This window comes from Leptidea sinapis, chromosome 14, assembly GCF_905404315.1.
Source record: "Leptidea sinapis chromosome 14, ilLepSina1.1, whole genome shotgun sequence".
NCBI lineage: Eukaryota > Metazoa > Arthropoda > Insecta > Lepidoptera > Pieridae > Leptidea > Leptidea sinapis.
In genome coordinates, this window is record NC_066278.1 from 6,357,995 (window position 1) to 6,375,689 (window position 17,695).

The 17,695-nt window shown below is 33.9% G+C and overlaps 2 protein-coding genes across 3 annotated transcripts in view; both read right to left on the reverse strand.

Moving 5' to 3' along the window:
* Positions 1-2,229: 2,229 nt before the first annotated feature.
* On the reverse strand, positions 2,230-10,478 carry LOC126967871 (trypsin alpha-3-like). The gene is made up of 6 exons (XM_050812562.1): positions 10,329-10,478; positions 9,715-9,904; positions 8,655-8,703; positions 8,377-8,580; positions 3,886-4,029; positions 2,230-2,546 (listed from the first exon to the last, which is right to left on the reverse strand). The coding sequence occupies exons 1-6, from the start codon at positions 10,381-10,383 to the stop codon at positions 2,388-2,390; spliced, it is 801 nt and encodes a 266-aa protein (XP_050668519.1). The 5' UTR covers positions 10,384-10,478; the 3' UTR covers positions 2,230-2,387.
* Positions 2,230-17,695, reverse strand: part of LOC126967870 (trypsin alpha-3-like) — a 60,060-nt gene continuing 44,594 nt past the window's right edge. The window contains exon 7 of one of the 2 annotated variants that reach the window (XR_007730090.1): positions 2,230-2,327. The gene's annotated coding sequence lies outside the window, so the exon portion shown is untranslated. The remainder of the gene's footprint in view (positions 2,328-17,695) is intronic. The other variant, XR_007730089.1, reaches the window with a different exon arrangement.

The following is a 17,695-nucleotide window of genomic DNA, read 5'->3' on the forward strand; positions in this document are numbered from 1 at the left end:
CGGCGAAGCATATTTTGCTTTTCAATAAACAGCTATGAAAATAAGTTGAAGAAACACGAAGTGCAGATCTAATTGCCATACCAAAGCTACCAGTTAAAAAGATGTTTTAACTGGTAGCTTTGGTATAGGCTAATATGGCAGTTCCGCTTGTTTCGAAACGATACATTACTTTCTGTTTATATAAGTTTTAAACGCCTGTTCGTATCTGATTTAAAACAAATATATGCGAAATTATAATTTAAAAGAAAATTTTGCATGTATACCTATTTCGGACGCATGATAGTGAGCAATATAGCCCATTTTCCGGCAATGTCCTTTATGAGCTCATTTAATAGTTAGACTTCAATAGTTCAAGTTTGGTTAAAAGTAACGGAACCAGATTAAACTGGCTTATAACCAGTGGCTTATAACCAGTGGGAGGCTCCTTTTCAATGGATGCCGGCTAGCTTATGGGTACCACAACGGAATCTATTACTACCGTGAAGCAGTAATATGTAAACACTACCGTGTTTCAGTCTGAAGTGCGCCGTATCTAGTGAAATTACTGGGCAAATGAGTTTTTTTGGGTTTTTCAAGAAGCCGACGGCATGAGCGGCACTGCATTGTAATGGGCAAGGCGTATCAATTTCCATCATTGTCCCTTATTTTCATAAAAAAAGCTAGGCACTGCCTAATTCCTTAAATCATATGCACACCCCTGATTAGGTAGGTAGGTGGACAATAAGACATTTTATGTAAACTAAATCAGTCAAGACAAGATGCCGGCTAGGTTATGATTACAACAACGTCGCCTATTTCTGCCGTGAAGCAGTAATGTGTAAGCATTATTGTGTTTCGGTCTGAAGGGCGCCGTAGCTAGTGATATTACTGGGCAAATAATACTTAACATGTTATGTCTCAAGGTGACGAGTGCAATTGTAGTGCCGCTTAGAATTTTTGGGTTTCTCAAGAATTCTGAGCGGCACTGCATGGCATGGCGTATCAATTATCATCAGCTGAACGTCCTGCTCGTCTCGTCCCTTTTTTTAAAAAAACATATAACAATGAGGTTATAACATAACCTATAAAAAAGATCTCTGCAAAAGGATCATATAAATATAAGAGCATGCAACTATCCGCACTAAGTAAATTGATTTCTTACTACGTGGGAGCTAGGTATTTGAAAATACATTTGTGTACGTTATAACGCCATTTAAGTGTAGTGTGTTGAACCAAACAGCGAACCTAAGAAGATGGATGTGAATATTGCAACTGAATAATGCCTTCATATTTTACAAGAGCGTGTATTGAATTTGAATCGTTCTAAACGTATTTGCATTTTATTCATAAAGGCTTATCATTTCTCTTGTAATATTTTTTCCGACGATAAGAAGACCAACTTGCTGACTAGCTCGCCCCCTGATCACTTGTCTTTCCAAGCATTCGAGGGAGTTTTAATAGTGTATTTTAGTTCCCAATAAAACGAAGAACTCTTAATTATACTTTTACAAAGTCTGTCCATTCATTCGTCTTTCTATGTGACGATTGTACAACGCAGCTATAATAAATCACACCAAAATGGAGCTGAATTATTGTGGTTTTGTGAAAACAATTTTAGATGTAATCCTTAAAAATATAATTAAAGAAAATAAGAACAAATATATAATTACTAAATCAGTAGCAACGGCGCCCTGTAAAAATATTATACTTCAGAAAAAGGTGCCACTGTGACCACCTAGCCGGCATCCTGTGCAAACAGGACAGAACTCCCACTGGTGTGAACCGTTGATCTAAAAATCTTAAAATCTACGTACAACTAAGTAAGTAGTAGTAGTCCGAAAGTATTCATCAATTACTCCCGACAATAGACAACGCTGTACATGACGGAGGACTTTAAATACTTGGCCAATATCGATGTAAAAACTTGTTACTTTTCTGATAGAGATTAGATGAATAAATTTTATTTATACAGTACAGTAGGGGAAAATAATGAAATGTGTCTGCCTGGTATATAGTGGATATGAGTGGGGTTGTGTGAAGCTTACATTAAGTTTTATTGAGATTTCAATTTAATGTGATTGTTTTATTAAATTATAAAAACTATATTAAAACAAATAGCCGTCGAAGTATTCATAATATATGATAATCCTTAGCTGTGGAATTCTTGATCAGCTGGTATGTTTTTGGATCCATATTTTGCGTGTCTCAAAGAAATATACGAGGGTTTTTAGAATCAAAAAACATTCTCGCTAAGTCTAATACATAGAAAATACTTTCTTATTTACAATTATTGATTTTAATACGTGGTGTTGGTCATTCTAGTTTGCATATCATTCTTATATTTTTATATATTATTTTTAATAATCAGGGTATGATACGGTGTCGTATATTTTCAATGGACTTTCTTTTTAAACTCCAGTTGCATCCTTAATCCACTCCCTCATCGCTTTGCTGGCCAGGTTAGCAAATACTCCAGGTGTACCAGCTCGACCACATCCTCTTCCATAGGAAACTACTCCAACTTGTATCCCGTTGTCTGTTAAGACACCAGGACCTCCTGAGTCACCCTGAAAATAATAATTAATAAAAATACTGCTTTGAGTAGAATAAGTCGATAGTTTCACAATAAGTCGGTATTGTTCTATTTACAATAAAAAAATGTATGATTTTAACTTAAGGACCCCAAAATTGATAAAAATTTGAGGAAAATTAAAATTCTTAGAATGATTACATGCTATCCTACAAAGTTTTCAGCCAAACCGATGTTGATTATTGATATTTACTTACTACATGTTGATAAATTAAAATTTTCAAATTCTGTCGGGACCTGGATCGGATGACAGTTCTAGGAAGTACGGTCAGCATGAAAAACTCAACAAAAGCAGTTTAATTAAAGTAGGCCCGTAAAAATAGAATTCAACCTCGCACTACATTTTCGATATATTTTTTTTGTAAGGTACCCTAAGGGTACTTACTTAGCATAAAATCATAAAATGATGATCCAGGTGGAGCTCGTGAAAAAATATTTTTTGCTGATATATTGGAAACTATGCTCAAAGTGCAAATGTTAGGAAAACCATTATTGTAGAAAATAAAATTTCCTATCGTTTACTTCCTGTAAACTTTTTTGTAAAACCCGCTGCTTACGATTTATGGCCCATTTAATGAACCGCTTTTTCTATCTCGGCCGAACTTTGAAAGTATTGTATAAATAAAAATGCATCCATGCATTTCCATAGATTGTTTTGACAAATAAATCCATTCATTTTAACTTTTGTTAAAAACTATTTTTTCTAATGTTAATACTTTTTATGTTATTGGAATACCAGGCGTAAAGTCAATGTTACAAAATTAACAAATTAATTTAAAAATATCCCAATTGTTTATGTCCATAAAATTTAATAGTTCATCTTCTTAACTGCAATAGTAATGAACTTTTTTTTTTTATGTATTCCATATAACTAAATAATATTTTGTAATTATTATTAAGTATGTTCAGAAGCGAGAATGACATGTTAGAAAACGAGCTTAGAAGTATAATAATGAATAATAATCTACTGGTGTTCAGTGTACTAAGTTGCTAACGCTACTAACAGGACTAAGGCGGGATGGGGATTGCGGTGAGGGAGAATGGTCCCTTCTCGACTCAGGTCCCGAGTCAAGTAGACCGGTTTGTAACTTAGAAATTCCTAATACATACCTAATAGAACATTTTTAAAGAACGAAAAGATAGAAAAGTAAAAGAATTGAAAAAAAATCTCTAAAAGCTTGTAGTGCAAATAAAGAGGCAGATATTTATGATTGAATAAATTTTGAAATTGTGAATGAAACATATCTTTAAACAAATAATTGGTATTTTTTTTACTAGTTCCTTTGCAACTGTCAGTGAATGTGCGAGTTAAATACCTGACAAGCATCCTTTCCGCCCTCCGGGACTCCCGCACAAAACATATTTTCTGTAAACTCTTCTTTATACATTTTGCGACAGTCAGCGTCAGAGACTATTTGAATTTGAACATCTTTCAAGTGCCTACTAACTCTTCCATCTTCCTGCAAAATTTGAACAAATTCCACTGACAATCATTTGCAATTGGATATATAATAATTTATATTTAGTCTATCCCCTTCCACTTAAAAGAGGCCTTAGTTTTATTTTTGTTGTTTGAATTTATACATTTTGATTACATATAAATAAAATTGAGTTGTGAAAGAAAGAAACGAAAATAAAATAACTGATTTTTGCTACGTGGGTAACACTGAAAATGTGTAGAACTGGCCAGTAAGAAACATTACTAATGAAAACTTTTTTGAATTTCAATTTAAGAACTCTTTGGTAACCTAATGTAGTATATTGTATACATTTGTCATGTGTTTTTGTGAATTGGCGGCAAATCTATAACTCATATTACACGTGAAAATTAACCTAACGCAAGAAAATTTTTGGTTTATGATTAATTATGACTTTCGTTGTGCGACGCATGATAGAGGAAGATAAGAGAGTGACCTATCAGCAGATACGGGCAAGCCTAGGCATTAGTATGAGTCAAGTTAAAAAAATATTACACGAACATTTAGGCGTCAGGAAGCTTTGTACCAGATGGATTCCCCATACTTTAACCGACGACGAGAAACACCTTCGCATGCACTGGTGTCGCCAAATGTTAGATAAGTTCAACGACGGTGACTCAAATCCTGTATTTGACATCGTCACAGGTGATGAAAGCTGGATATATTGCTGCGATCTTCGATCTGCTCTTCAGCGAACTCCGCAAAACGGACTGCTTTTGTTATTTGACTATGGCAGGTGTCGAGATAATGAGTCCTGACCTGGCGCCCTGCGACTTTTATTTATTCCCATGAAATAAAGATAACTTTGGAGGTATTCGCTTTACGAGCCCTGAAGATGCGGTGAAAGCATACGAAAATGCCATAGAAGAGACCCCTAAGGAAGAATGGGCCCACTGCTTTTCTCAGTGGTTCCATCGAATGCGACGATGTGTAGAGATGAACGGAGATTACTTCGAAAAACAATAAAAATAATGGCAACTTTCTACAAAAAGCCGTTTTTCATTATCTAAACATTTTCCGTGTTACCTAGGTATATGCATATGTGCATATTTACATTATAATACAGAAGGTAATGTTTTGAAATTATAAATGTAATATAACTATATATAAATAAATGAAATGTATTCAAGTCATTTTTTATCATCATTTTTGTTTAACTGTTCATTTCTTTAATTTTGTTATGTTTAATTGTTCAACTTTGTTATTCTTTACGCACTATTGTACATGTTGTATACACCTGTAAAGACATGTCGTATTGTACTATCCCTTGTGTACTTGTTAAATTTTAATTGTATAATGATGTGTTGTTGGTGTAACTATCTAAATAAATAAATAAACTATTTTTATCTCTGTTTATTCCAGCTGATTTCAGATCGATGAACTATATGGTGGCTACAATAGACATCTGCTGTTATTGCATGACCAGAGTTAAGAAAGCTGTATTAAATACACCATAAATTGGCCAATAAATAGTCACCAGAAATTTTCTGTAGATAAGCTACTCTTAAAGCATTGTTTCGGCGTTTGACCTGGAGTCAGCCGTTGCGATCCACTTCACTTTTTCATCACACGTTATAATTCCCTCCAAAATCCCCATTTCTGTAACTTCCATCATGGTGGATGTTTCTCTCTTATCAGTCAAAGCACCAGGCACCCATTTTTTAAGCTTTCTACATTGCTGATTTGATGTAAATCGCTCAATATTGGGGAAATGACATCAAACCATGTCGCTAATTCCTTGGAAGTTTGATGCGAGTTCGCATAATATTCAACTTAGTAACTGGGGGTCTACTCTCTTTCTGCGAAACGAAACTTCGTAAACGAACGAAATTTAAACGAAGTTTCGATTGTGACCCTACTCTATTTTGTGTTCGGACACATCGACGATGTTCGGAACCATAGACAATATTCGTGAACGAAAGGTGACCGATTAAAATGAACATTATATTAATCCAACTAATTTGAAGAGTTCTATTTCATTCCAACGTTGGGTAGTAACGTATGACAATCAAAAATGTCTGTATATGATCTTTTAAAGTGCTTTTTAACAAACCTCGCAGACACGTTACCTACTCATTATATCAGAAAGTTTCAAGTAAATATCAGTTATATACTTCTTTTTTCACATAAAATATTGCTTCTACATATAGCCATCCTTTTAAAGATAACACTTTTCAAATTGGTGGAACGATGAACCTTCTAATTTGCATGCCTGAGTACATACTCTGAATTAGCTGTAAGTTAGTTTTCCTTTTATAATAAAATAGAAAATAAATTTTGTTCTTTTATTAATAACAAAAATGAAACTTACTTTAAAATATCACTAAAGATAGGAATACCACTCTGTTAGAAAGGAATAAGTAAGATAAAGTTCTATCTTTATCCTTTCTAACAGTTGTACTAATGCAGTTCATGGCCTTCGACCTGCCTGTAGAGCTTGACGTGAAGATGGAGCTGATTAAAAGGGAAACTGCCTACTTCTTTCACATTGGAGTTCATCCTCTGTGAACTCAGGAATATTAATACCACCCCTGATACATAGCTTATATAACATTAATTTTTAACCGACTTCAAAAAAGGAGGAGGTTCTCAATTCGTCGGCATGTTTTTTTTTATGTTTGTTACCTCCAAACTTTCGACTGGGCGAACCGAATTTGATAATTCTTTTTTTATGTGAAAGCTGGTGCTTCCATCGTAATTCCTTCCATGGTCCCATTGTAATTTGGTCCAGATCTGACAATGGCATCCATGAGAAAACCATAAAAGTCTTAAATTTGGTATACATACGTATAGCAAAGTGGATGATAAATTTACGAATAACTCAATAAAGCGCCAACCGATTTCGATGATTCTTTTTTTATTGGAAAGGATATACTTCAAACTGGTGAGAGTTAGGTTAGGTTCTGATTACGGAATCCATGACAAAGTAACGGAACTCTTCAATTCTTAGGAGCGCATTAACGATACTCGGCCGATTTTTTTCATGGTATCCGGTTATTTAAGTCATCTACCATAACGTAGTTATGGCCAAATAATTGTTGTATTCGAATATGATGATCAATGGGACTCCTTAACGACTTACAGTAAGGGTGCGATCTGTGGCAGAATTTCTTATTTTATACTTTTTTAGTGCATATTATATATATTGTTTTGAAGTCGGTTGTTTTTTTGTTAAAAATTTTAAAATTGCTGTAAGTATCACTTCCACTTATATTCTGTAATTTCCTACAAACTCTTAAGTAGGAACTTTCACTAATATTAAATTGATTGCTTCTATGTGTTCTTCACGTAGAGCAGCCTCGATTAATAGCATTCTTGAAACCATTTCAAGCCAATTTGCAACCAAATACACACAAACGAAAATCAATCTTGAAAAACATCTTTGTTTACATCAAATTGACGTTAAAATTCCGAACAAACAGCTGTCATCTCCATATTCGTTTGGAATGTAAATGAATTAGAGTAGTCTTATAAATTCGAAATGTCAAGCAATGACGTTCGGGACGAAACTTCGAAACGAATGGAACCGTAGTAGGAAACATCCGAAACTTCAATCGAAACTTCGTTTTTCGTTGAATTAGAGTAGACCTCCTGGTCTTTCTTAGAGTCAAGTCGAAGTTCGGAAAGTAAAAAACGCAAGGTGCGTTCATAAGCCGTATCCACTACAAATACAGAATTGGTATTGCAGGCTGTTTCTACAGCGTAACGTTCATACCAGCACTGAATATTAAATATAGAAATATAAAATATTAAAACCATAAAAAGCCCAAATGTTTTGAGTTTTCTTTAGTGTTCATTCCGCCAATATTCGTCTTTATACAATTCGACACGTGTTTCGCCTCTAAACGAGGCATCCTCAGGACATATTGTCTCGCCAAAATCTGGCACGAGACTCAATTCAGTCTTTAAGAAAATTGTAAACACTTGGATAATTATGGATTTCCGCAAAGTAACGCCTACTTCAACAAATTTACTTAAAATGCGTTTTTTCAACATAAATTTTTGAAAGTATTGTCAGAGATAAGTAAAATTGGTTTTGATACTTTGTTGTAGAACTATTGTCAAGATATGGCCGCACAATTATAACAAAACTAGAAAGTAGACCGCCGATGATACGATATTTTTTTTTATTAAATTACATGATTACGGTGTTTCTTCATGATATTTCGGTACACAATAAGTTTCTTATGTTTTTTATTTTTAGTTTTTGGTATGTTTATAAGATATATGAATGCCAACTTATGATAAAATAAATTTCATTTCCCTTAAACCTCAAAGTAGAAAAATAATATAACAATTTATATAAAATTTAAATGTCACAATACTCACAGATGTAACGCCCCATCCAGATACAGTTAATTTACCACCTACAGGAAGTTTAGTTCCAGCATCCACCAGCTTAATAATTTTCTCTGTTTTTCCACTTAGATCTAATTTTCTTGCTAACTGTACAACGCCAATATCATTATCATGAGAAGTGTGAGTATAATTCGGGTGCGACTTGAAAGATTTAGCGAGAATTAGAGCATTATTCTAAAAATAAATATACGCTTTAATTATGAAATTTTCACTGGTGAATTCCATTTAAAACATTCTTGTATACTTACTATATCGTCGTATTCCGTTGAACCTGTTCGTACATAAGCCTCGTCCATTCTACAATTACAAAATAGTAAATTATTAGGCATTACATTTACATCGAGAAAAGATTGAGAGGGTCATAATCAGTTTACAATCGTATCATACAACATATAAGATCTGAGTTTATATGAGCTTAATTAAAAATATACCTTTTTTTAAATGATAATATTGGACGAGATGAGCGAGCTGAACGTAGCTGATGGTAATTGATGCGCCCTGCTCGTAACAATGCAGTGCCGATCAGGATTCTTGAAAAATCCAAAAATTCTGAGCGGCACTACAATTGCGATCGTCACCTTGAGACACAAGATGTTAAGTCTCATTTTCCCAGTAATTTCACTATGGCGACCAAAACACAGTAATGTTTACACAACTGCTTCACGGCAGAAATAGGCGCCGTTGTGGTACCCATAATCTAGCCGGCTTCCTGTGCAAAGGAGCCTCCCACTGGTAAATCTGTTTTCATCGACATGTTTGTAAATACCAATTTCCGTACGAGTGTGTTGAACATACTTCATACATATTCAAGAGTATTATAAGAAAAGCGGGTCTAAAATACTAGAATTCAAAACCCGGGACACAAATAACTAGTCAGTTGTGAAATAAGTGAATCATTTGTCGATCAGGTGAATAAATACGTAAAAATATCGTAATACCAGACTATTAATTTAAAAAAATACTAGAAATCTACGCCTTCTGAAATAATATTCAATTGGTCGCGAGTTTTGTACGTATTTTTTTTTATTTTATGAAAATAAGGGACGAGACGAGCAGGGTGTTTAGCTGATCATAATTGATACCTATTACAATGCAGTGCCGTTCAGGATTCTTGAAAAACCCAAAAATTCTGAGCGGCACTACAATTGTACTCGTCACCTTGAGACATAAGATGGTAAGTCTCATTTGCCCAGCAATTTCACAAGCTACGGCGCCCATCAGACCGATACACAGTAATGTTTACACATAACTGCTTCATGAGGATTTTGATCGATGATTGACTAATTAAAGCTGGGGGAAATATTTTACCCGTATAAGCAATGGGCTGCTGTTAAAATATACTCTTTACTAATTATAGATCCTCCACATTGAAAGTATCGATTTCCTTTAAATGTACGAATAAATGCTTGGTATGGCAGTTTCTTGATGTTGACGTTTGTTCCTCCAACAATTTTATCATCATCTACGATTTCTTCAATCTCAAATTCACAGCATGCATCTATTACGATAAAAAGTATATTATTTATCTGCAGCTTAAATTTGTGCTTTTTGGGTGAAAGACATTAATTCTTATTGAAATTAACCTTGTGGAAGGGGTGCTACGGTTATTAAACACGTTACTTTCACTGAATAACCATAAAGATATTCTTAGGTATCACTTTATATAAAAAAAAAATTGTTTAAGCACTAGATTGGTATTCTGCGGAGAGGTGTTGTTCGTGCTACAATATCAGCTTGAAGAGAGACCAGATTATCTTTATTTATTTAAATCGGCTTAAGCCATAATTCATTACTGTTGGTACCGACTAGTTTCGGACTATTCGAAGGTCCATTATCAAGGGGAGTGCGAGGTGGGACTTTTCCACGAACTTATTATGCTTTTCAAACAAATATTTTAATCTTTTAAATAAAATTATGCTTACCTTTAAAAATACAAAATACAAGAACAAATAAAATTTTAAAATATTTTCCGTACATTATTCTGCTTAATAAGCCGTTTACAATGCCAAAGTTATCTTTCGTAATGGAAAATTATTATCACTTTCTTGATCATCCGAATTGTCTGTTGTAATTGAACGGAAATGAATGAAACTAATTTAACATTGTTTATCAGAAAGTACAGAGTTATTTAAACAGAGTTATTTTTTGGTTCCATATCTAAGAAAGAAGCCTTATTTTTGCTGTATACATTCATTTATAAAGGGTCCTTTTTTGCCGAGCATGGTCAACCATCACACTCACTTACGGCCGTTCCTAATATACTATCTACAGATAGAGATAAATTACTACCTTCTACTGTCAGTAATTAGCGGTCAATAATCTGAAGCTATCCCAATACCCGATAAGTCATTCTTATCGCCAGTTCACTGTTGAAATTTCCATACAAACTTCTATCCCTGGTAAGCTATACATCGTCCCATTGACAGACAGCGTGTACGGATAAGATGAGTTACCGTCGATAAGATTATTGGGACAGAAAAGTCGACGATAGTTAAGATTTTTTATCTCAAGAAGGCCACAACCGGAGATAGACCGAATATTGGGAATGGACGTAAATGTGTAGAGCCCGATTTAGAGCGTTGCTGGCAGTGTTTGACAAACGTCCTCACCCGCGTTCTAGACGCGTTAAAAGATCTAGACACGCGCGCGTTTAAATTGTCAGTATCCGTTGTTGAAAAAAAACCAAAACTGTATGTTTACTAAAGATATAAATTTAAATAATGGTTTTCGTACCTATGCAATATAGTTGTGAACCTTTTGTATATATTTCAGAATATAAATACTTATAATAGCTTGTAAAAACCAATACATCTTCTCATAGATTTACTGAAAAGATCAAACAAACTATTATTTAGTATTATTGCAACAGGCAACGCATCTCTTGACTTCAACTCGGTATTGCAGGTGTTCGTGCGCAACTGTTTCAAATTCAATTAAATTAGCTGGTTAGTACCAGAAGGTGAAAGGAGAGTGAAACTAGGCAATAAAGCGAGTAGCTAACAGCCGTAGCCCGTGAACGCAGGAGTTCCCCAAAGCTGTGTCCTATCTTCTGCTTCTGCTTCACCTTTTTCTTCTCTTATTAATGATAGTATGTTAGATACCTCCAGCACGCATTGTTATGACTCGAGTAGATGTCTGTGCCGGCAGACGTCGTATACATCGAACCGAGTATTTTTCGTAAAATCGTAGACCTGTGCCAGAAGAAATTTGTATCTTCCATCGAGTCCTCTGTTGAGAAGGTCACGAAATAGGAAATCTGTTAATTCTACCAGTGGGAGGCTCCTTTGCACAGGAAGCCGGCTAGATTATGGGTACCACAACGGCGCCTTTTTCTGCCGTGCAGCAGTAATGTGTTAACATTACTATGTTTCGGTCTGAAGGGCGCCGTAGTTAGTGAAATTACTGGGCATATGAGACTTAAAATCTTATGTCTCAAGGTGACGAGCGCAATTGTAGTGCCGCTCAGAAGTTTTGGCCTTTTCAAGAATCCTGAGCGGCACTTCATGGGTAGGGCGTATCAATTACCATCAGTTGAACTTCCTGCTCATCTTGTATCTTATTTTCATAACAAAACACAAAGAAAACTATTTGTTGTATCACCGCTCTTCGCCAGGAGGTGCATTAGTGCATCATATAAGAATACTGCATCATGAAGGGTCCAGTGATTGCCAGTTCCACCGTCACTTAGAGACTCACACTTTGACAAAACTTGAATTCATAATTAGTGTTAGGCTATTCATAAAGCTTGTTCGTTAATATATTTTGGAGTATTGATACCGGGGTGCACTGGAGCAGGGATGACCCCTGCTCCAGTGCACTCCGGTATAATTTCGAACGATTAACCTCACGCAACGTTGAAGAGAGCGAGAAATAAAATAGCAGTAGTGTTTCTGTACCTACCAGTCGGACGGATATCATAATATTATAACGAAAATTAAATATAAGCTATGTTACGCAAGACTAATGTTTGCTTTTGCTCGTAAAAGATGTTTTTAAAATCGGCTAAGCTGGTCCGGAGATTAGCCCCCTCAATCTCACAAGCTTTCCTTTACATAACATTAGTATATATATATGTTTTGCAAAAGCTAATTAATCCATAAAGATATTTAAATTTATTCGTTTATAAATTTCATTGATGAATCTATTGGCTGACTAGCTGATTAGCTGGCATTTTAATTAGAATTTAACGCGTCACTATAATATATTCGAATATATTTTAGAAACAGATAAGGTAAACGAGTTAAATTGCTTTAAATAAATTGAAGGTATGAAAACCTATTTTCCGGCATTATTACTTTAGAATTCATCAAGATGTATAGAGGATTAAATATCGTATTTTTATTGGCTATATTACATACTTTACGAGGTAAGTAAAAACAAATCATTGATATGTTTATATTTTTTCACTTCCCATGCTCTGAAATTGATTATTTGTGCACGATATTGGCTATATTTTTGTGCACAAGAGCATTCACGTATCTAATAAATAAATAAATAATCTATATTAAGGCAAAGAAAATGAGCCAAACACAATAAAAAGTTCAGAGATAGAATTTATTATCTTATAATATTTACTTTAATTTATTTGCCCCATGTGTTTTTAAGATATTAAATTTAAATTAAAATGCGGTAGGTTATTTAATTAATTAAATATATATATATATATATATATATATTACAAAATTAATTTAATAGTAGGCTGTATAGGTCTGGAGCCCAAGCCTAATATCAACGTCGTAATATTTAAAGAAAAGCGGCGGGAAACAGGCTTTGTTTTATCGTGCATTTATTAATTTCTTCAAATTTGCTAAAATTGTTAAAAATGTCCAGTGAACAAGAGGATTTAGCACTCTCTCCTAATACGCTTATGGAAATTAATACACAGAGGGATGTGCAACAGATATTACCGCCAAAGTCTCGGGAAAAATATCTCAAAGTTTACGATAATTTTGTGAATGTCGTCAGAACCATCTTCTCATAATATGCCATCTTCTCACAATATGTCATCTTCATAAATTCTGAAAAATACGGTTAATATGCCGAGACAAAAATTTTATTCAAAACTGTACTAATTTTACTTTGAATATTAATTAAAGAAATGTTATGTTATACTACTGTTTTATTTCCTCGCAATCGAAATGAAAACTCTGCTTTTATAACTTGTCCAATAAAAATCAAATTATCCCTTTTTTGGACAATATGGGATTAAAGGCAATTATGTGGCGCTCTGAGAGAGAAAAAGTGTTACTATTAATTCCCAGTGTTGTTTTTACTTGCATATTTATCAGCAATTTATTTTATCATATTTACAGATGCATCAAGCAGTTTAAATAATGATGGTAAAATTGCTGGTGGGTACGTTACCAATATCAGATACTTGCCCCATGAAGTATTCATTCTTAGTGAGAATGACGATAGTACCTTTCAATGTGGAGGTTCAATACTTAATGAAGAATTTATCTTAACAACCGCCCAGTGTGTAGTGGGGTATGTATTTATCATAGAAATAATTGGCACCTTTCTAAAACACCCTCTTTAAATTAAACTATTTTCTAAGTCTACATAAACACGATTTGTTTAAGAAGTCATCTTTGCAATCACTATTTGAATATTTGCACACAAAGTGCAACACACAAACAGATCGGATCTTTTAGATGGTTTTGTGTGGCAGAATCCCAAAGTAAGTAATTAAATAAGAATAAGTAGAGTATGGCTTGAAGGAATAAATCAATATTATATTTTCTTTCTTTTTCCAGTATTTTCAAAAAATCTTCCGTATTAATTGTGTTCTTGCATTTATTAGTTTTACCAGAATATGCTTTCATGATCAATCGGGTCAATTGGTTTTTTAATAATCTATGCAACAGCAGCTGAATGATTTAATATTGTATTTCTTATTATTTTCAAGACCTGGAGCAAGATGAAGTTGTGAAATCTGCCCTAAATCCTGTATTCTGTCTCGCTTGATTCTTGCCTAGAATCTCTAGTTATTCGACGAATAATCTTTGCAAATTATGTATATATTTTGAATTGATATAGCTGTAAGTATTTATGTCTTTCTTCTCGACTTTTTATGTGGGTAGGTTTAGTAGTAGAATTGTAAAAGATGTCCATTTTAAAGGTATTGCTTCGGTAAGGAGTATAGTGTTCGGGGATTGTTCCGATGAGCTGTTCAACCTGTATCTTGCTACCAGATAACACCGATCCTGCAACACACTACAATCGCCCAATCGCATGTTTGGCGTCTCCCCGTTGTGCAACTTTCTTGGAATTTTCTGCCACGAAGAATAAAGACGTGGATGTGCTTCCTTATGCGTTGTTTCTATGACTGTACGACACGAGTTATTTCAAAAATGCGCGCACATTTTTCTAAAACCTTCCAAAACATTAAATTACGAGAATTAACTTCACTTAATTCTTTTCTTCTGTTATATATAAAATATTACTCACTATTATCTCTTTATTAAATGATTACAGTGCTAACTAACAATTTTGTGACGTTCTGGTGATGATTGCGATGAATATAAAAAATATATATATTTGAAATTAATTTTCGACTAGAAATGAGTTTCAAGCGGTCCTAAAACAACTGAGATTTTGACCTACTTTCTGCCTGAACTGTAAATCAGTCATAGAACTAGGGATCGAAGCGTAGCCAAAAGCTTAGGAGTTCAAACCTTCAAAATTGCCGAGAAGTCGTTAGCGAATAATATATCCTCCCTTGATGATATGATGAGATATTTTCATTGTCAGGAATAACGAAGCTGTCGCAGCCTCGTTATTCCTGACGTTAAGCTGAAGCGAAGTTTTGAGGTGGTGGTGGAGGGTGATAGTAGTAGTAGGTATGAAGTCCCCTGATGTGGCAAAATTTCACATTAAGTATCTCACGGGGTGCCATAGTTTTTTGATTTCCTCGAAAAGCGATACTAGGCCTTCTCAAGAATAAGATGTGCAGATTCAGCGAGAACGCGTGGGCAGGGGTTCTCCAACTCTGGTAGTGTCGATATCTTTCTGATATCGACATCTATTGGAGAATAATTGTAATATTGTAGTGAAGTGATATGCGCCAGTTCATGACCTTACGTTTAAGCTTAATTGTAAGCTTATAAATATTTTTCAGATATACGGTTTTTTCAGAGAGTGTGGAAATAATCTGGTCGAGTTTTGCCCCTAAATTCTGTAGTCCTAGGATGGCTGCGTAACTCTCCCCAATCAAAGTTCAATTCAAAGTGCCAAGGAATATCGCCTTTAGTCACTTTGACGTCTTATTCTGGCTTGAATCCTCCCTATTCTTGTATAGCCACGGAAATATACGTTAGATGTATTTTGTACATAATGTGTTGTATATATGTTAGATTTGTTGCCATTTTTTTTGTTTCATCAGTGGATTCATAATATTAACATTCATTTTGGTTAGTTTTATTTTGTGTGATTGACTTGGGAGTCACTGCATTGTTATTCTTTAAATAAAATGCGGCTATTTTCATGGTAAGACTAAGTAGAAATGGGTTTTGTAAATAGGCATACTTATTCCCTTCTTTATTTGTTACTTTATCGATAAATAATTCCATACATTGAATTTATTTTTTATGTTGTTAAAGTAAGATCTAATAAAGTAATCTTAATAATGTTATAGATATGATGTGGTTAAAGTAAGAGCTGGAGTAACAGATCTTAGACAATCGCAAGACGTAAGTTATCACTAGTATAGATTAACAACCAAGTATTATATTTTAATACCAGTGTTTTCAATGTTTTTGAAATTCCAGGAAACACCATTTGTTACAGCTAATTCAACTATACCAAATCCCAACTACAATGAAACTACACATGACCTCAATGTAGCCATTATTCAATTAGATGAAAAATTGAGTCTTGATAGTAAAACCACGAAAGCCATAACTTTAGTGGACAGTGGTACTGATATTTCCGATGGTACTGAAATAAAAATATCTGGATGGGGGGCTACATCTGTGAGTTCAGTATAATTATGATTTAAATAAATATATTACACATTTTATGTAGTTACACGTTAGATCGTAAGCTCCTCCTAAAGTTTGACAATGATGAAATTTTTGTGTTTTTTTCTATTAACAAAAAAGGAAGTTAGACGGACATTAATTTTTTTTCTAATTTCTTCGTTTATAGCAACTCATACAGCTCTTTATTTTTAGCCACTATTTACGTAAGTTTTGTCATTGTTTATTGTTGTATCAGTGTCTTTTTTAACTGGACAATGCCTTTTGGTCTGGCATATCATTTAATAAACATTTTTGCGATTTGAAATTGATATCGATATTTGAAAGTTACAATTTTCATTTTAATAGGGCTCTTTTTAACAATATTGAAGAACTCATAACAATATTTAATATAAATAGTATTTTAATAAGAATACAGAATAGTATATATCGAAAGGAAGAAGGGCCATTAGTTTTTAAAAAGCGTAGAACCACTGACCTATTGGTCATTGGCTCTGCTATAACTATATTTGTCCTACTTAGCAGGTAACATACCTACATTTAGCCTACTTGTAATTTAATGCAACTGCTGAACCTGTTTTGTAAAGCTCTAACAGGACTATTAGAAAAAGGAAATGATTCAAGAGAAATAACCATTTTTATTTAGCTATCAAACATGATCTCGTAATCCTTTTTAAAGCACAGTAATAACACAGAGGTTCAGTATAGAAAAACAAGTAAATAGCTATAAGATAATCTTTTTAAAGCACAGAGATTCAGTATAGAAATACAAGTAAATAGCTATAACATAATCTTTTTAAAGCATAGTAATAGCACAGAGATTCAGTATAGAAAAACAAGTAAATAGCAAATTACAATTTAACTAAGTACATAGGAATAAAGTTAATAGTTTTAGTTACTCACAATGTTTTCGCTCGTTTTTTGTTCGTCCAGCAGCTCTGAGACCAAACAGCTCGTTTTTGATACTGACAAATTCAAAAAGCTGGTTGTCAACTTTTATGACTGTAGAGACGTTGAAAGAAGAAAAAGATTGGCCAGTGGATCGTTTCTACTTCGTGGAGAAAGATCATCCCAGGTTGAAGCGTCCATCATACCTAATATACTGCATATAAAACACTTCTCTATGCTAGACATGTGAGTACTTAGTTAATGGCCGCTATCCCAAGAAATCGCCAAATAGCGCATAATTAAAAAAAATATGTCTACAGAATATGAGAAGAAAATTTCTTTTTTCCTTAATAGACATTGTGAAAACAAATTACCAAAGTTTAACTAACTTTAACTAGCAATTGGAGCCATGTTAATCATTC